The sequence below is a fragment of the Lycorma delicatula genome, chromosome 1 (assembly GCF_047948215.1).
Source record: "Lycorma delicatula isolate Av1 chromosome 1, ASM4794821v1, whole genome shotgun sequence".
Lineage (NCBI taxonomy): Eukaryota > Metazoa > Arthropoda > Insecta > Hemiptera > Fulgoridae > Lycorma > Lycorma delicatula.
The window spans coordinates 309,415,441-309,436,643 of record NC_134455.1 but is presented as its reverse complement, the minus strand read 5'-3'; the positions used below and the strand labels follow the sequence as shown (position 1 = coordinate 309,436,643).

The 21,203-nt window shown below is 29.9% G+C and overlaps 1 protein-coding gene across 1 annotated transcript in view; it reads left to right on the top strand.

The window, feature by feature from the left end:
- dve (SATB1_N and homeodomain domain-containing protein dve) overlaps positions 1-21,203 on the top strand; it is a 217,457-nt gene that overhangs the window by 177,161 nt on the left and 19,093 nt on the right. The window contains exon 6 of the mRNA XM_075381353.1: positions 19,385-19,615. Coding sequence (XP_075237468.1) covers positions 19,385-19,615 — 231 coding nt within the window. The remainder of the gene's footprint in view (positions 1-19,384; positions 19,616-21,203) is intronic.

Sequence of the window (21,203 nt, the reverse complement as noted above, 5' to 3'; positions counted from 1 at the left end):
ATTCCTAGATGTATCCTCTGGATCGTTTCTTGATATTATTATTCTGCATTGAATTTATTATTATTAAAAAATTTTTTCATTAGATGTGTCATTTATAAGGTGGAAAACAGTGTTATGAACTGAGACCGTGTAATGAACGAAAGTGATTATATAAAAAATTATAAAGGAATATGTGTTGGCGAGTATGGAAATCAATGACTTTAAATCAAAAATAGAGTATTTGTAATAAATAAATATTTCAATTTTTTCAGGTTCCTTAAATTGTTCCACAAATTTTATTTTATTTTATTTATTATTTTTTATTTATGAGTACGTTGGACATTCTATACTCATACTTTAACAAACCAAATAATATGGATGAATTGGTAACTGAATTGTTCTCAGTACCTTGCCGAGGATCAAACCCAAACCATTAATACTATATTCTGCCCTTCCGCTAATATAAATTTTATTTTAGTTAATAGGAAATATATTGTGTGAACAATTTTCTTTGTAATAAAAGTTTAAAATTTTATCACGTATGGATAATATAATTCTTAGTATTATAACGTGTTTCTGGAGAGGGTTATTATTACGAAAGGAGAACACCCACTGTTATACATACCGCATCATAACCATAATTCCCCTTCTCACCAATTACCGCTACCCTACCGACCATTTATCTCTAAATTTTGATTTAATTTTCTAGTGTTCATTCACCTAAACGACTGTCTTTCTATTTACCGATTTCCTCCAATTTTATCTATTCTCGAGCATTATCTTCAGATGCAACCGTATTACTCTCCAATAGATCGTTTTCCTGCAGCATTAATCGTCCTCTTCCATAGCTTCCCTTTCAGTCTCCTGTTCCAGAAAATCGTATACAACATATATTTTTTTCAATCATAACTAATATTGTTTCTGTCTTCTTCCCATCGTTTTCTTAAATCTGAGCAGTTTTATGCAGTATATTCTAATTCTATACTTTTTTCTATTAACAACCTTTTCAATTAAAATTTTATATTTCTATTTTCAGTTTTTGTGAAATTATTTTTTCATTCATACACCATTATCTAAATAAAATTTTACAGAGTGGTCCAAAAGTCGCTTACAGCCTATTATTTCAGAAGTTGTAAAGAATATGAAAGATTTGGATACACAACAACAAATTAGGTATGAGGACCCACCTTTGGGGCATAACACAACAATGGCCACCATTTTGAAATCCACCATTTTGAATCGCCGTCCATTTATTTAAACGGGAAGGGAGTCATGTGACGTATCAAAACAGATCGAAATTTTACGAGGAATTTATTTCTGCGATCAGATTTTACATAACTGTTAAAGTATAGGAGTTATTGTCATCCAAAATTGACATCGGAGGACTATATGATGTGTTTAATATGTCGACAGTTTTGTAAAATGTGTAACTCTAGCCGCTTAATCCAGTCAGCAGACACTCAAAGAAGCACTTTTGATGCGATTTTCGTGCAGCACAGCGTAATTCTTTGTTGAGATGGTGAACATCACGAACCTTCTCTGCGTAAACAAGTTGCTTCAAATGCCCCCACAAATAAAAATCCATAGGTGTGAGGTCGGGTGATCTTGCTGGCCATTCCAATGGGCCATGCCGACCAATCCATTGGCCAGGAAACTGGACATTGAGCCACTAACGAAAATTTAGCCCAAAGTGTGGCGGAGCACCATCTTGCTGAAAAAACGAAAGGAATGTTCCATCTTCATTTAAAAGGGAAGAAAAGACAGCATACCTAAGTACCACTCGGAATTAAGAGTTTCGATGAAGATTGGTCCAACCAGACGGGTACCCCATATCCCACACCACACCATAATTTTAACACCTCCAAACAACATTGGATAGATCAATCCAGTGGAGATTTTCATTACACCAATATCGGTGATTCTGCCGGTTCACCTCGCCACTGATATAAAACATTGCCTCGTCACTGAATAGATATTGACGTAATGCCCACGTAAAGAACTCGACACGTCTGTCTGGGTCATTCTCAGAAAGTTTTTGCAACATTTACATCTTAAATGGGTGCCATTTGTTGCTATAAAAAATACGCAGAATGGAGGAATGACTAACACCAATTTCACTTGCAATACGTCGAGTGCTGCGTTGTGGGCTCCTCGCAAAGGCAGCCAAGACCATCGTCGAGGTTGTCTTATCAGTGGAAGATTTGGGACGATCACTATGACGCCTGTCGGACACATTTCCAGTTTCCTTGAATTTGGATATGAGACATGCAACAGTGTTATGCGAAACCGGTGGTCATTCTGGATGGGGCCTTTTGGACTGCGACTTTTGGACCACCTACATAAATTTAGGTTCAGCACAAAAAACTATTGTAATAAAGTGGGTACTATTATATAAAGAAAAGAAAAAACTGAAACTGCAAAAGAATTCGATATTTTCTATTACTAATTTTGTCTTCATACTAGAAAAAATAGAAAAAAATACTCTAAAAAATTAATAAGGAAATCCTGAAATTAACCACTTAGTGTAAAAATATGTTTATCCAAACAACTGACAAAAATGTTTAATGAAAAAGCTACTTATTGAAGTATTATTGGTTAATGAATATTTTTCCGAACTAGTAAAATATATTTGTATAAGATTGGCGTGGAATAGTGGAATTGTTTTAAAAATAGAAATGGGTCATGATTGGTGGGTAGAGAAAGTGAGAGTGTAATAAATATTTCTTAATGTTATGATAGAAAACTTTTGATTACCTATAAATTAAAATAATGACAAGTAATTAATTCTTAACCTTATCCTCAAATTTTCAATAACTTATCTTACACAGAAATATATACATGAAACCACTCAGGTGATTTTCCTGAGTGATATCCAGCCGTTAATTAAGCAATAGTTATATATTTCAGTGTAAATTATGTTATAAAAAACTACTGGATTCAGTTATATGGAATTTTTTCCGGAGTTGGTAAAAATAATGAGGGTGTATGTGTTTGTGTAAGTTGACTTTCACTGTGATATACTTTAAACACATTTTTTAAAGAGATAATTACAAAATATTTCATTTTGAAAGTAAATTATTAGTTTTTAAAGTTTTTAAAACATTAGCTTTTCACAAATTACTCTCTAAAAATTGGATAATTGAAATTACTCGAGCAATTAAAATATTCGTACAGTAACTTTTTTTCTATATTATCTACAATGTTATTACTGCCTGTTATTTATATTAGCTGTTTTTTTACTGGAAGATACAACGAATATTAATAAAATATAGGCTGAAGATGGATTAAAATATAAAAGAACAATCTATGGGCACAATAGAATGAATTTTTTTTTAAATTATTATAAATCATTTTCATTTGCCATTTATTTATTTACTTTTTATTTCAGTTTCCGTGTAATTCAGTATACTGCCATATGAATATAACTCCACCGTCTTGTATCCATGGATACAACTGTATTCGAAAAGTAAAAAAATTTATTTTTATGGATAACATTCATTGTAGAACTAGCTGATAATACAAATGAAACCTGTTACTTTTTAGAAATCCAGGGATTTAATTTTTTTTTTAATTAGTAGTGCAGATTGTTTTCTTAATTGCAGTACAAGACCATCATGAATCATTTAAAAAATAATGTAGTTTTACTTTTTTTTTAAATCCATTGTAAATTGTTATTGCCAAACTTTTGATTTTTGTCATGTGCTTATATGATTGAAAAAAAAAATTAACCTGTTCGATCTATTTATCAACCTTGATTACATTTTTCAATGATTACTATTTTTTTTTCTTTTTTAATTATCTAATAACTTTTAATATTTCGTAGATGAGAAATTATAGATCTCTCTCAAAATTTACTTTTCGTAACCTTTCTATTAATGTATAATCAGTGTTTCTTGGAAAATATATTTTATTTATTTTTTACTTAAAATTGATTATAAATTTGAAAAGCAATTGATTTTAATGTATTTGTACTTAAGTATTTTAGTTGGATTGTTATTAAAGTAGAAATAATTACATCAATGATACGGTTCAGATAAGGTTAAAATGCCAATGTTACAGCATTAGCATTAGCATTATGCTTAGATTGATAATAAACAGAAGGTTATGTGAATCGTAATATTTAAAAGCTTGATAATTGAAACAATATTAGCGAGACAATATTTTTTTTTAAAAAATAGGCGCCATTTCTTGCTGATAGTACTACTCAGCATTACATTCTGTTTTTTAATGCATCCCAATTCTTGTTTTAATGAAGTACAAAGCTCACTGAATATGAAAAGAAACGCGTAAAGCCACGTTCTGTATACAGCATGTTTTCTTGGGTGAGGCGACGTCCTGATCGAATATCTTCAAAGTAAGATATATTCCTTCTGTAATAACCTTCGATAGTTTTTCTATATACTTTTCGTGTTTAAACTTGTATGAATAAACTTATGACTTACGCCTGTATTTACGTTATCATTTTTTTTCTAAAATAAAACTAAATTATTACATTTATTAATTGTATGATTAAATTTAGGCTTTATTGATGAATGAAAGACTTTTAGATAAATACTCATATCATCTATTACATTCTTATCTATTATAACAATACAACAAACTATCAATTTTCTATACTATCTTCCTCCTATTGGAAATTCTTTTTTTCTATATTAATGAATTTATTTTATCCATATAATTCCTTTGTTATATTTTCTAATAAAAAATAATGTATAACTTAAAATTATTACAAAAGTTACTATGACGGGACCAACAGTTATTTCGTATTAGTGGTGACGCAATTCATTTATTTCTCAAAAACTTTTCTCAGTATCTATCTACTGATGATTGTTTAACAAATCGGACGGCCACCTTTTTTTATGTTGATGGTTTTGGTTATTTTTAACATATTTATGAACGCCCTTTTTTATTTATTGACCCCTTTCTTAGGATCTAATTATTAAATTGATAAACAAATAGGTTATTTTAGTCGCCTTAGATATTTTTAGGTAATTTTGAATGTTAGTTATTAAATTAAAGAAAAAAATCAGACGTATTCGTATTACTGAAACCTTTTAGCCGTTAACATACAAAATTTTTTGCAATACTAAAATTCTTTTCATAAGCTGAAAAAATAAATAAATAAAAAATACCATTTTTTAACTACTTTATACCCATGTGGTATGCGAAAAATTACAAAAATACAACCAATTAATTATCTAATACCTAATCTTTTTGTTAATATCCTTGGCAAATTTGACGCTTAATTTTCTTAGTCGGTAATTTTTCTAGTAACCGTTATTTTACCAGAATTCTTATTTTTTAAAATTAAAAACAATTGTATTTTCTTTTTCATAAGCAGATTATAAAACCCAATCAATAATTATTTCCTCGAGGATGAGACGATATTTATAAATGAAAATGTAATTAAATGTTTCGCGCGGTAGCTTGGTTGGTTTATACGAGTATTAACTCTCGTCAGAAAATTAGTAACCAGACCATTGTCTTGTGAGCAGCGATACACAGTTTAGTATATGTTATTAAATAATCGTCACAGTACTTTTTTCTCTCCATAGAGAAGTTATTTTATATGAATTTTTTTTATCTGATACTATTTCACCTCGATCATAATAATGGTTATTTTTAATTATTATATGAATTTTCTTATTCAGCCTATAAAAAAAACTTTTTGTGAGTATTTTTTACAATCCGTGACAAAAATAGCTATTACTTGAATGAAATTAGTTATTTTAAACTTTCACGCTGTTGTAAATTCAAGTAACCTAAAAAATAATGAAAAGGTGCATTTTTTTTTATTTTTCCTCCAGTATTATAATGAAAATTTTCAGGAATTAAATAGTACTGCATTATAAAAAAATACATACAGAGATAAAAAATACGATTACCTTAATTTTTACTCTTATTATTTTGAAACTAATCAGACAAGATAAAATGTAACTATTATAGTCCAAGGTTAATAAATAGATAAAACTGTAAGAACAAATTATTAAAGTTGCTTATTTTTAGTATATTACTTATAGATTAGTAATATAGATAAGAAAATAAATATTTTTTACAAATTGCAACTTGTAATAACTTTAAATAAAAAGAAACTTTTTTAATAATTCAGTTTTAGTTCATTTATTAATGATATTTCATAAACTGTGCGGAAAAATGTAATCGTTTTATCTAAAGCTGTACCAACAGCACTTACCAATAAAAGGGCTTTACTAAATAAAATTCTCTCTTTGATTTCATATTTTTATTTTTCTAATAGAAAAATTATAATGAAATTCTCGGTGATTATTAGGAAGGGAACGCCGGTTATAACACAACAAATCTCTTCCACGAAATGTTTCTTTTCATTTTTTATGTGTAAGCATAAGTAGGGGAAAGATATTTGTGTGTATGAAGGGTTCGTTTTACGTTATAAGGAAAGTAAGAAAGCTTTTATAAGTTTATTATTGTTTAAAATACACCGTTATACTCCTGTACGTTGTTAGAGAATATTTTACGCTAAAATTAAGGCGTAATTAAATTTTTTTAGAGTAATCTTACCTTAGGTAAGTATAAACTGTCGAGTAATCCGAGGAGTATGTAGATAGCGTGTCGGAACAATGAATATTGTTTAACCAAGGAACGCTTGTTGCAGGATAATAAAACTTTTCACAATTTTTAATCCCACTCATATTGGCGTCAACAGTGGCCTTATTCTGTGAAGGTAGCTTAATAAAACGGAACATAATCCGATGTCTTGATTTATATAGGTGTACTCTAGAGAGTTCGAGGTATTACAGTATCGCTGGGGCATTAAGTTTAACTTGTATATCACAAAGCTTTATTTAGTGAGGGATTTTACCTGACGCTGCCGTCTCAGTGTTTGTTTCCTTGTGTTAATTAGAAACTCTATAATCTACAAGAAGGTATCTTAAAATGCGGTTGAAATAAATGTATTATACATATATATATAAACATACTTACATATCATAATAACATTATAGACTCCCCGTGTGAGCTCGGTATTTCCTTGCCACTTAAGCAAATAATATTTGCTCGTTGAGCCGTATATCTCTTCCAAAGGGCTGTCACCCACTGTGTAGCCGCAACATAAGATGCGCAGTACATTCTAAAATAATTGCATTACTCCAGCCTCACGCGCTCATTTACTTACCCGCGGATGCCGGCTTATTTCAATAAACGATTAAGTTCACTGCATAAAATGTTGCAAGCATTCGCTAAACTCTTTACATGTTAACGATGTTATTAACGCGTTAGAAACAAGCTTCTTTTCAAAAATCTTCTATTTTATTACCAATCTACTTAAAATTATAATTTATTATATTACCAACGAATCAAACTTCTATAAATGAAAATATACATATCTATTTAAAATAAGTTACTTTTATGTATTTTGTTTTTAATCAAGATGTTAAAGTGTTTCAGTCTCTTCATGTTTATGTAATAACCTTATCATAATTTACTAAGCGGTTATATGATTTTATTAACCATTTATAATTTACTTTATATCTTCCAGACAGAATTTCTTTTTGTTTTTTTTTAATTTTATAGTTTGAAGTAAATTTATCAGTAAAACAATATACTTGAATTATTGTATAGATGAAGCTTCTCAAACTTTTCAGCCCGATAAGATCGCGCCCCCTTTATAATCCCTTTCGGCACGCTGGAAGGCAGAGGCAGATTTCACCGGTGCTAAGTAGAGGATAAAAAAGATTTCCACCTTAAAGTTAAGAAAAACTACAAATTTACTGAATAAGACAATGGTTGCATGTAAAAATAGTTTCAAATGTTTAGCATACGATAAAACCCCCATTTTCTTAACGTTACAGCAATATTTTGGTCATTCCTTGCCGTAAAGGTTGGTCATATCAAAAATTGTTTAAGACAAACGTTTTAGGTAATGTTTAGAGAACTAACGACCACTTTAAACCGATTCGATAGTGTGCCTATTAGGGGAGGTAAGATTTTTTTTGTCTTTGAAAGCCCATTTTTCTACCCCCTGGGCCAATGGTTGGTTATATCAAAAAACTTTACTTAGATAAGTTTTAGGCCCTTGTTTATAGAATAGTAGGAACTTTAAACAAATTCGATATTTTACTTAATAAAAAGGTTATAGCGATATTTTGTTTTTTCGAAAAAGACCTCTGTATTGCAGAACAATTCTGCTGAAGGTTGTTTGCAATCTCTTAAAAATATAAACACTTATATAACTTATATAACCAAGTTCAAATATTCTATTTAAAATATTCCCCTCGATGGCCATCAAACTGCAGTGTGAAATAGTAATTCCGTGTGTTCTGAACCCTTATCATCACACAATACTGTAAACAGCCTTGATTGAAGTGGCTGTGTTTTGATTAAATTTATTGTTGTAACAATAACTTGAAGAACTTCATTTAAGTTTGGACTCAGCTCTTTCGAGACAAGTCCTTCTCTGTGAACAAATGGTTCTATTTGACGTTTGAGACAACAGCTTTGACCAAACCTTGTATTTCAGAGTATTGTTCTGTCATAGTCCGGGCACAACCCGTGCATAACCCAATGCATTTCTCTCATTGAATATTATTTCCCTTAAAGAAGTTGTCAATAATCTTAAAAACGCACTCTCCAGTAGTTTTGGTGGTAAATGGCTCACAAAATACCATTTCTGCTTGAATGTCTTAGTCAGCAATAAATCTGACATAAGCCAATAAATGAGACTGTCTGTGTTTATCAGTTGCTTCATCAACTTGAGGCCAAAAATAGGTTATTTTAGTTTTTCATTAACTGCTCATTTAGATCTTCAAAAATGTCTGATATTCGTCGTGGTAGTGTCGTTAGAAAGAGGGATGGATTTTAGTTGTTGTGCAAAGCCATATCCGAACATTGTGGAAACATTATCAGCAGTTGCTGGTAAGATAAGAGTTTCGCCTATTGTGTGTGACTTTTTACACTTGGCAATTTTATGAGAAATATTAAAAGACACCAAAAGAGCTTTGAAAAGTAAAGTTGTCATTTATGTAAATGTTTATTGAGTAGATTAAAGCTATTCAGCTGGCAAACAAAGTATTATTTAGGTTTATTTACTAGTTCTGCATATTTTGTTTCTAAATGTAATCCTAAAAGATTAAGGAGGCTGAATTTGTTAGGTATCATGCTATCAGATATATATATATATATATATATATATAAATTAAATATAAAAACAAACATATTTTACTTAAAAATATTATCTTTATTAATCTCTTGTGTTAACCAATCAACTATGCAAACTTATAAATTAAATTCACTACGTTTCACTTAGAATTTTCTAAGCTTCCTCAGGTGACTTATCTTATCTTTAGATAATTATACGATGTATCTCTTTATAAAACCTGATTGTTATTTCCTGTGTATTGAAACCTTTACAATGCACATATTTTTCTCAAAAATTACAAACATTAAACTTTATTTTTCTTAAAATTAAATTTACAGTATAAATATAATGTTTTAAATTAGGTTAACATATGTTGTTCAATCCGGCTATGTCCGTTCTATTGTTGACAGCGTTTGTATTTTTCTTGAAGTATATCATTTCTAGAGTGGTCCTTTTATATGTATTTTATTCTTTGTCTAATATTTTGGTGCTGTTGAAATTGATCGAGTATTTATGTACTATTGTATGTTTTGCGAGCGTAAAAATTATTTTTATATTAATTAATTTTGTTTTGCGAGAGAAAAATTAGTAAGTGGGTAAAAGATTTTGAACAATAAAAATAGATTAATCAGTTGGAATTGAATCATTGATTATTGTACATATACTCACTCCAGTCGATTGTTTGAATATACTGATTAAGTTAAGGTTAGCATCAGTAGTTCATCCTTCAGGAACCTACCAAGTTGGTCTAGTGAAGAACGCGTCTTCCCAAATCAGCTGATTTGGAAATCGAGAGTTCCAGCGTTCAAGTCCTCGTAAAGACAGTTATTTTTACACGGATTTGAATACTAAATCGTGGATAGCGGTGTTTTTTGATGGTTGGGTCTCAATTAACCACACATCTCAGGAATGGTCGAACTTAGAATGTACAAGACTACGCTTCATTTACACTCAAACATATCATCCTCATTCATCCTCTGAAGTATTATTTAAACGGTAGTTACCGGAGGCTAAACAGAAAAAAGAAAAACATAGTTCATTCTTCAGGGTTCTTAAAAAATTAATGTTATTTTTAATCGCCTAGTTTGTCGTAGATAATGTATTATAAATATTAATATGTTTTTAAAAAAAATAATTTTGACTCATGATTTATACATTATCTTTAGGTTTTGCAAATAGATCTTTATTTGTATGTAAAATTTATAACAATGACTAAAAAATACCGGAAACAGTTAACATTTGTAACTTTTTTAAATATATCCTACGAGAGAAACTTCAATTTACAATCTGCAAAGATACTTAAATATCACTTACATAATTTAAATATTCTTCTAGATTCAACCAAATTTCCCAAAAATATTATTCATTATTAATACTGAGGGAATGTATGCATAATGCACCATATGGAGTTTGGATAGATTACAACTACATTGAAGGTTACGAATAAGAAAGTAAACTGAAAAAAAAAAATCTAAAAATTATTTTTTTAACCTAGTAATAATTTATATCAAGAAAATATATTCGTGAACTAATGATAACAGTTTTTATTGATTTTTGAGCTACACAACACTGCTAAAAATGCTACCGTGTAATATAATTTAATGTCAAAAACATTAATCTCAAATTTTAGTAATCATAAACCTGAACATTATTCATAAATTTACTCAAAATAATTAAACTGATTATCATAGCTCTAGAGCTATTCTATAGGAAGTAAAGGAATAGTCAAGAGTAAAAAAATAGGGTACTGTTTTTTTACCATTTCTCGACGTTTCATGACCCAGGATCTCCAAAAAACAAAAAAATGGGGGTAATGTTTGTACATACGAATATTGACGTGTTTAGTTTAATAACTTTTAACTGGATTAACCAATTTTTATGAAATTTGGCTGGATATTATTGTATATGGAGCAATTTGTTGGTAAAAGTTTGGAATCAATATCTCCAGGAAGGAATTGATTTTTTTTTGGAGTCAATTTTCTTATAATTTTAAAAATATAGCCCCACTTTATATTAAGCTTAGTACATGCTTATATTATCACCTTTTTAAAACATATGTCCCTCTAATTCTCCCCCTTCCTCCAAATTTGAAAAAGCTATCTTTTTATTTATTGAATTTTTTAACTGAATTTTTTTATGTCTGTAAGCATAGTAATAGCGCAAACAACAAAAATTAGATGCAGTATTCGAGTCTATATTTAAAAAAAGGTTTTTGTTAATTTTTTATAACTTTTTTGATTTATTTAAACTTTTGATAATATTAATATACATTTTATTACAATAAAATTTTATAATTCAACTCCCACCCCAAAAAAATAATTTTTGGGTGACTTTTTATTGGTTTTACATTTTTTCAATACATTTTTTCTCTCCCATTTAACATAGTAAATGTAGACAAACCAACGAATTTTTTGGGGAAGTGATTCAGGGGGCGAGGGAACAGAAAATAGTAGAAAATATGGATTTTTTGATTTTTTTCATTATCATTATTCCCCATTATATAAAAGTAAATAATGAATGTCAGAAAAGCATATCAACTTTGATGTGAGCTTTTTATAATTTTTATTTTCTACATTTTTTCACATAATGTCTCTGAATTTTTATGAGTCTCAAGTATGTGAATTAATCTTAGCCTATAAAATTCAGATGATAATTCGGATGGAACTTTTTATTTCTGATTAATTGCAAACAAATTTTTAAACAAAAATATATTATTAATCACATATATTACGATGTAATTTTAAAAATTCATCTGATCTACATATTAGACTTTTTTTAGCTTTGTTAAAAAACGTAAAATACTTGTAAGAACAATAATAAAACATTTTAAATAAAAATTGAATAAAATTATGATTTTTTTTTTTTTTTTGAAAGAACTAGTATTTATATTTATTAAAGTTCAAATTTCAATCTTATCATAAATATTCAAAAAAAAATTATTTAAGTTGGACACAGTAAAATAGACAAATACAATTCGTGGAAAATTTTTGAAGATTTGTTTCCGTTACGTACCCAACTATATTTCAATAATTTTTTGATTTTTCCTTCAACAACTAAAAGAAGAACTAAAGGAATTTCTAATCTTTCCAGAAAAATATTCTAAAATAATTATTATTATTTTATGGTCCTTCCACAAATTTAACAATCTTAATACCAACGTTTTTTAGTTATCAATGAGTTTTAAAATAATATTTATTTCAGTCGGGTTAAATTCATATATAAGTAAGTCTAATTGTTTTTAATTATTAATTAATTAATAAAATTCAAGATATTTAACAACTATTAATATTTATTATATTTTAGTAATTACTGTATTATTCCAATAATAAATTAATCCTTTTTAAAACTGAATTATTACTATTAATAAAATTTTACTAAATTAAAGAAACACCACTAGTAAGTTCGCGTCGATAAATGAATTAACTGTAAAATAATTAACTGCTATATAGGATTTGAAGATGTATTTGAGGTATTTCATTTCATATGAGCGTAAATTTTTTTGTTAACAAAGTAGGCATAAAAACCGGCTTTTTTAGTTTCTTGAGGAGAGATTTCAGTAATAACATGAAATCGCTTAGTTTAACAAAAAATTTATTGTGTAATAAATTAAGTCCCTTTATTTTTATCGTTATTATGAAACAAGCTATTAAGCTTCAAACTCAGATAAAAATATAATGCGACATACAGCCCGACTCCAAGCTCTGATTAGTTTCAGTATGAAGAGAATAGTTGAGTTACAATCTTGTGACGTATTATCAATATTATTCATATTACAAAAATTAGTTTATGTGACTACTAATGATATACAGTACTGCATTTCAGTCGGTTAATAGCTGCTACTCCTATAAAGATATTAGTTTTAATAAAAATAACTAATGCACTCCCTCACTGTAGCATTCCTTCCAACACAGTAAAATGAGAAACTCATTTAGAGTTAGTAATATCAAGTAAATTAGAAACTCATTTTACAGCAAAATTTAGAAATACATGTATAAACAGCAGCGAAAAGTTGGCTCGACACAAACTTAAGTTTTCAATGTTTATAATAAAGCGATGTGAGTACGAAAATCAGAAACATAATCTCAAAAATTTTTTTTTTCTAGTCATAATTGAATATAAGACAAAATAATGAGAGGTTACAAACCTTAAATAAATTTACAATTTATCACCTAAATCAGCCATCCCATTCTTAATGAATAAATGAATATTTTCAACAAATCACAAAGATATTGGAACTCTCTACTTCATTTAATTTACTAATTATGTATAAATTTTTTTCCAAATTATAATTCTTCGTTATGTTATCATTCTAATACCCAATAGAAAAATCTTCTGTAAGAGAATAATGAATATATAAAGATATATTTATATAAAATAAATAACATTGTAGTACAGAGAGGAAAATGTTCTTATCATGTTCTTCTAAGGTGAGGTTTGATCTAATGATGGACCGTCTGAAAAATTTTCAGAAGTGGATTGTTCATAAAGTTTAAAAACAAAATGTCTAATATTTCTAACAAATGTAATCAGAATCTTACAATATTTTTCTTCGGATTCCGTATGGATTATGGTATTTTTCCAAATTTCCATCTCTATTTGAAAAATAACTACACGTCTATTCTGCAGTTTTAGCAACTTCTGAAGCAGTACCTTGAAACATTACATTAGGATTTTGTTTTCCTTAATGATAAGTACTCATTTTTCACTAAAAGTTTTTTCCATTACGTTACATTTTTATCGCTTTTGTGATTTATAACTGAATCTGCAATTGCATATTTTTTCCTTTAAATATTATAATGCAGTCAATTATTTATTTGTTAAAAAGTGAATTAAAATAATTACTTAAAACTTATTTCATTAGTTATAAATTAAATTTTGCTAGGCAAAATTCAATAATCGTTGTTTAATAGCCGAAATACTACGCGAACAACACCAGACAAAACTCTGAACTTCAGCTTTTTAGTTTGTTTTTTTTTTTTTTACTATCAACCAATATAAGCTATAGTAATATTCTTGGTTAGTTGAAATAACATAGCAAAGCTAAGAGATTCGGTAAGCAGTAGAATTTTACGGTAATGAACTTGGTTATGTATTTATGCGTATGTTTTATCGCACATTCCTCATCACAAATCACTGGGTTCTTTAACTATTTATTCTTTAATGAAGAAAACTCAGTATTTATAAATCAAACTTATTAAACTTTCAAACTTATTAATTGATTTATGAATAATGAATGTATGATCTCTTGCTATTACATAACAATCTCTTATTATTATTATTAATATTATAATATGCTACAAAGGAGCAACAAAACTTCCAGAGGCAACACTCAGAGCAGCAATAACAAGAAAAAGAGGAAGAATCATAAAGAAACTATCCTCGTAAAAAGACCAAGGGAAGAACTTATGCCTAAACTCTAAGACAAATCCGGTAAGGGTGAAACTAGAAGAGACTGATAGGAAATTAGCGGCAATAAGAAAGACCAGCCGCCGACAAAGCCGCAAGGACCATAATCACTCTCAGCTGGCTCATGGTGATTGTCAGAGGACCGAAGGCCATAAGACAACTGCTGATGGCCACGGTGCATTCTGCCCTGTTAAACGGGACAGAAGTGTGGGCCCTGGCGTTAAGATTTGAGGAAAACCGGAAGCGGCTCCGCAACGCAACGCTGTCTTATGCGTCGCTTCCGCGTATCGGACGGTTTGCGAGCCTGCCATTCTGATGGTTACAGGCGTTATACCTATTGCTTTTTAGGCAAGGGAACGCCAGGCGGCCTACAGGAGATGGCGGAGAAGGCGAAGACCGGGAGGCCATCTCCAGGGAGGAACGGACTCGCACTTTTCTCGCCTGACAAAAGACCTGAGACGGCGAGACCAGAGGACAATGGGCCGTAAGACAACCGTCTGTTAAGACCGTGGACAGAGCGGCAGAATTGAGAGGTGGAATTCTACGTGACCCAGTTTTTAACGAGTCGTGAGTATTTCCGCGCTTATCACCATGACATAAGGAAAGCGCATTCTCCCAACTGCCTCTATTGCCCCGGTGTACGGGACGACGCCGAGCACACGTTTTTCAAGTGTGAACGGAGGGCGGCAGATCGAGTGACAGTAGAGGCGGATTTTGGAGCACTGAGCCAAATGGGGTTGCGATGATGCGCCGGGATCTGAGCAGCTGGAAGAGTGTGGTCCGATTCGTCAGGGGCATTCTCACGGCCAAGAAGGGCAACCTGAATGGTCCTGGCCAGATGAAAACTAGGTAGCGGCCTTTTTAGGCTAGGATAGGACTCGGCACTGAAGTAATATGTAAAACGGTTCCAGGCCAAGTCCTGTTCGAAAGGGAGGTGGTTTTAGCCGGTATTCTAAATCCTCCCTCTAAATCACCTTATATCTTCAAAACTATTGGACCTATTTTGACCAAACTTGGTCATAATACCAAGATAATATATGGGGCATTGATGCATTAAATTTTCTACTTAAAAGGTCAAGTAGGTAGTAGGCTGTAGAGCAAGGTCACCCTCAGTATCTCGAGATTTCCTCTAATTAAGGTCATATTTATCTTAGACACATTTGGTAACAATTAAAAAATAACAATATTTGCAAAAAAAACTTTTAAGTCCCACCCCATCCCAAAAAAATACTCTAAACTAGTGGTTAAGTGGGCATACTGCGTCAATAGAACCCCTTGTCACCACAAGGAGCGCTAGTGTAGCACTGACGTATAATCGTTGTAGTCGTCTGCTATGTTTTGACGTCACAAATGAGCGGTAGAATTAAATAAATGAATAATATTTAAAGTGTAAAAAAACAACTCATCTGGCCACATCTCGAACTCGATCGCCCGGTTGACCCGATATTTGGTGCATTAAGCATTGCGGCTACACATGCCTGCCGACCTCACAAGCGAAATTTTTTCTATATAAATAGTAAAATTACATTAGTTTAGTTAGTGCCGACCATCGCCGCTACTACCGCCACACCCGCGCGAATTAAATACCGTATACGCGCACGCTTTAGTTAGAATCGTTGAATTAAATAAAGGAAAAAATATTATATTCGTATAAAATGATAAATATTTTAAATTAAGTTGTTAGTGTAAGCCGTGAATAAGAAACAAACCGCAGTTGCATAACTTTCCCGGAAAGCGGCTTTAGCCGTGTGAAGGGAAAGTCCTACAACTGTGTTGTCAGCTTTTTTCTTTTATTTTATGTTTTCAACTATTCCGATTTTCCATTCCTATATGTATGATCACGTGATCAGCACTGTATTGCGATTTTTCTTCTTTTTTTTTTTGAGGAAACTCCTTTGATGTTTAAATAATAAGCTTTCTTCCACATAATTTATGATTTACAAAATCCATAAATTAATCCTATCTTTAAATTGAAGTAATAAATAAAATATTATTTGAAAAATGGCAAAGCAATGATTGCATTCGACACCTTTCTATTTTATTTTTATGAAGTAAAATGCAGAAATATCGGTACGTGGTACTCAGAAAAAAATTGAGATATTATTATATTCTCTAAAGAAAATCATTACATGTCATCCCTTTAAAAAACTTTATTACATGGGTGTGTCTAATATGAGGGGTTCTAGTAGGTGGTAATAATGTAAATCTTAATTTCACATTTCTTTTTAAAGAAAATGTCGACAGGGTTTTTAGTTATTTCTAAGCTGCATGATGTGATGACCAAATAAATAATTTATACAAAGGTATAGAATTGTGTTATTGTTTAAACATCTTCATGCATATTAAAAATAGTACAACAGATATCTGACATACTTTCCTAATAAACAATTATTTCTTTGGAAAAAAATGCAGCTGGCCAACAAGTTGTACCATTAGTAAGTAAATATAGTTAAACGTTTTTAAAAATAATATAAGGATTAATTAAAAATAAAGTTTTAAAAGTATTTTATATGTAGTGTATAAAAAATTATGTTTGCTCAGTTGGTGTAGCAGTCAACATGACTAAATCAGCTGGTCTCTGGTTTTATTCCCGGCATATGTATCAATCTTTCATCTAAAATTTTCTTCACCTCATTTTCCACGTTGTAATGCATTTCTGTGGTTATAAGAGAAAAAGATAAAAAAATAATAGCAGAAACCTTTCAACAAAAGAATATTTTTAACAAGACCCGTACTCATTTTTTTTTGCCTTTTCTCGTGTTTTTTTTTCTTTTCTTTTATGTTTTTTCATTTTTCCTTTCATTTATATATAATTGCATGATCAGCACTTTATAGAGATTGTTCTTTATTTTTTTGGAAGAAGTTCGTCTGATGGTCCACTGATAAGAATTCTTCTTACTAATTTAGATGGAAGACTGGTTTAAAGAAAAGCTTTATTCACTTACATAAACGATTAGAAATCTTTTTATTTTCTCCTTACTACTACTTAATATTGAATTATTATAATGTAATAATTATATTACCTGGTGTTATTATGACATTAAAAGCATTACTCTGCAAAATTCAGGAAAATTGACATGATAAATTAAGGTAAAAATATAACTTGTCCAGCTAAAACAAGGTAAAAATATAACTTAGCCTGAGCTAAGACTCTCTGGAATACGCTCAGGCTAAGACCTTTTCCGTTACACTGTACTTTTCTTTGTTATCAAGACGTAGATTTATCATCAAAATTTACAATTCTTGCAAAAGGCTTCTTTTAAACAGGCAAAGTTTTTTTGTTTGTCTATCTTTTATACTTTTTTCAACTACCACTTTTTTTAAACTAAAAATAAAAAATATGTATTCCCTTTTAAATATCAATTAAACCGATAATTTTTTTAAAAAATTCTTTTCAAAATTTCTATTCTTGAAATCGATACCAAATTAAAGACTGAAAAAACGTAACAATTTCTAATTTAACACCAATTTAAAAATAATAGAAATTTTAAAAAATGTAAGAACCGAAAAAGGATTACTTTTTTATGTATTAGGGATTTTTTTTATGAAATTAATTTTATTTTTGTTTTTAATTATTTTATTTCAAGTTTGTTTATTTATTTTTTTTTTTTTTTTTTATAACGACACAGCGACTTTACAATCTGTTCATAGAACAATAAGTAAATAGGATGTATTTGAAATAATATTGAGTTTCCACAGACCCAGCGGTTTGTGACTTAATGGAATAGAGGAGCACTCCGTACGGCCAGACCATAAAGTCACCTAATTGAAGCGATAAGGCAAACAAAAAATATTGTTTCTCAGAAATCTTGAAAAATCACTGATCGTATTATCTAACAAATTGACCGCCAAATAATTCGGGTGCCTATCCAAACGATTTTGATACCGTGGCCTGACGAGAGAGATTCCCTGCCGAACGGTTAGCAGCTAAGGACATTATATACAAGGCTATTACTTTTGTACCAGGGTATGTTGAGCATTTACCGCAGTGTTTTTGTTTGGAACCGTTCAAGTATGTCAGTACTGGAGTTACACGCTGTACCCCACAAATTTTATTTAGCAATTTTTCTTCTGTTTCTTAATTATATCTAATCTGAATTAGTACATTTATTCACATTACTAGGCTAAATAAATATATAATACATTTTTTAAATGTTTACGAATATTTTCATGTAACATACTATATTTTTTCCTTTAATTTTTACTAATATTCTTGTAGCAATTAATTGAAATTTTTTTCTAATGACGAATAATATTCCTATTCATAGTACTTAAAGTTTTCTGGAATCTAGATGGAGTAAACCGTAAGATGCAAATAAGCTAATAGATTATATTAATTCCAAATCAAGCTACCGATAAATGATCATAGCAGAAACCTTTCAACAAAAGAATATTTTTAACAAGACCCGTACTCATTTTTTTTTTTGCCTTTTCTCGTGTTTTTTTTTTCTTTTCTTTTATGTTTTTTCACTTTTCCTTTCATTTATATATAATTGCATGAATGTTATATATTATATATTATATTTATATTATATATAAATGTGTATTACCAGGCATGAGTTTTTACTACATATAAATTTATAAGATACATACAAATTTATAGAATTTATTTTCTTTAAGAGTTTGTGGTATTTCAGTTCTTACTGAATAACATTAATGATAAGCTTAACTTCTCTCTATCAATAGTTTAGATTACCTACATTTACTGTCGGTAGTTTTATCGTTTCCTCCTAATATTAAAGATTATATTAATCAGTTACTCAACAGTATTAAATATATTATATTTATTTTTAAATATTCAATTAAAATTGAACTAATATTGATTTAATTATTATACTAATTAAACGTAAAAGATTTTCTGTTTAAATTTATTTGTTCATAAAATAGGTAACGCTATCTCAACTTGTAAGAAACCAAGCAAGTCCAATGGCAATGTCCGAACCATCGGAAGAGGTGCGCCGCAAATTTGATCAGTGGTGGTCGTTACAGTTGAACCAGCAACTATCTCCTAGACCTCCTAGGCAGATCTGCTGGAATTCACCTCCACCCCCAATGGAAGTTGACCCTACAAGAAAGCAAGAAAAAACAAATGAAGACAGAGTACATCCAGCTCTTCAGGTATTCTTTCAATTGTTATTTTTTCTGCTTGTATGAGCTTGCTTATTAAAGCAACGATATCAATTAAAAAAACCATGTATATTTTCTGAGATAGCAGAATACATTGTATAATCCAAATTTCATTTAACTTGTTTTATTTGCTCTTATTCAGATTTTGTGGAGTCACACAAACACCACAAAAAAACATACACACACACACACCACATATACACATGCAGGAACTTAAAGTTAGTAAAATCTCACATAAAAAACTCACTGGATTCAGAAACGCTTTTTTTATATTAACATGAAATAATTTCGTTTAAAAAACAATTTGTTTTATTAAAAATTATAACAAATTATTATTTTATATTACTTTCCCGTCTAGCGCTGTCGCATACTTATAGCTTTAGAAGGGAAAGTATTATAATCGGTTCAATTTGGGCATATGCGGTTTTCACCAAAACTTGACGTTTTCACACCAAGGAGCCTAGAAAAGCAAAATATTGGATGAAAATTTTCCGGATGTTCGTATTTATGTGTGTGTGTGTTCAGTGTCGCATTTCTTATGTCTCCAGAACTACTGGACCGATTTTTACCAAATTTGGTCAGATTACTTCTGTATATGGGGGGCATTGATGCCATTAAATTTTACACTTAAAAGGTCAAGAGGGTGAGGCTGAACAGCAAGGTCACTATCAGTATGTCGAGATTTCGCATAATTAAGGTCTTATTTTTCATAGGCACATTTATTAACAATTAAAAAATAATATTTTCAAAACACGTTTTTGGAAAGTCGCACCCACCCTATAAAATACTCTAAATAATCTAGTGGTTAAGTGAATATACTGCCTCAATAGTACCTCCTCTCACCACAAGCAGCGCTAGTGTAGCACTAACGTTCAGCTTGTGTAGTCGTCTGCTACATTGATACGACACAGGTGAGCGGTAGAATTAAATAAATGAATAATATTTAAAGTGTAAAAAAATAATTGAAGTGGCCGCTAGTACCGCCACACCCATGCGAATGAATTACTTATCCGCGAGCGCTTTAGTTACGATCATTGAATTAAATAAACAAAAAATATTACATTTAAATAAAATGATAAATATTTTAAATTAAGTTGTGTGTGCAAGCCGTGCATCACAAAAACTCCGCGTGACGGGAAAGTCCTACAACTATGTTGTCAACTTTTTAACTGAAAATGTAAAAAATTTGGGTTCAAGAATTTTTTGCTTTTATTAATGTTTTTAAAAGATTAAACATTTTCATGAATGTTCACATCTTTTTTTTATGTAGTTGCTTACAAAATCTTTTATATCAATATTCCATTTTTATTACTTATATATTAAAAATTAATCAGTTAAGTGATAAATATTGTAAAATAGAAAATTTTTGAGTAGTTTTATTTTAAATATTATTATCAACCATTTTTTTTTGTAACCGACTATTAAAAATAATGATACCTTTTATTTGTTATTTATAGATGAACAATTAGTAAATTAATTTGAACCATCTCCGCAAAGAAAGTAGAATTTTTTTTACAAACTGTTAAAGGTTCTGCATGACACGAATAATAATTATAACACAAACTTTAAGGATCATTAT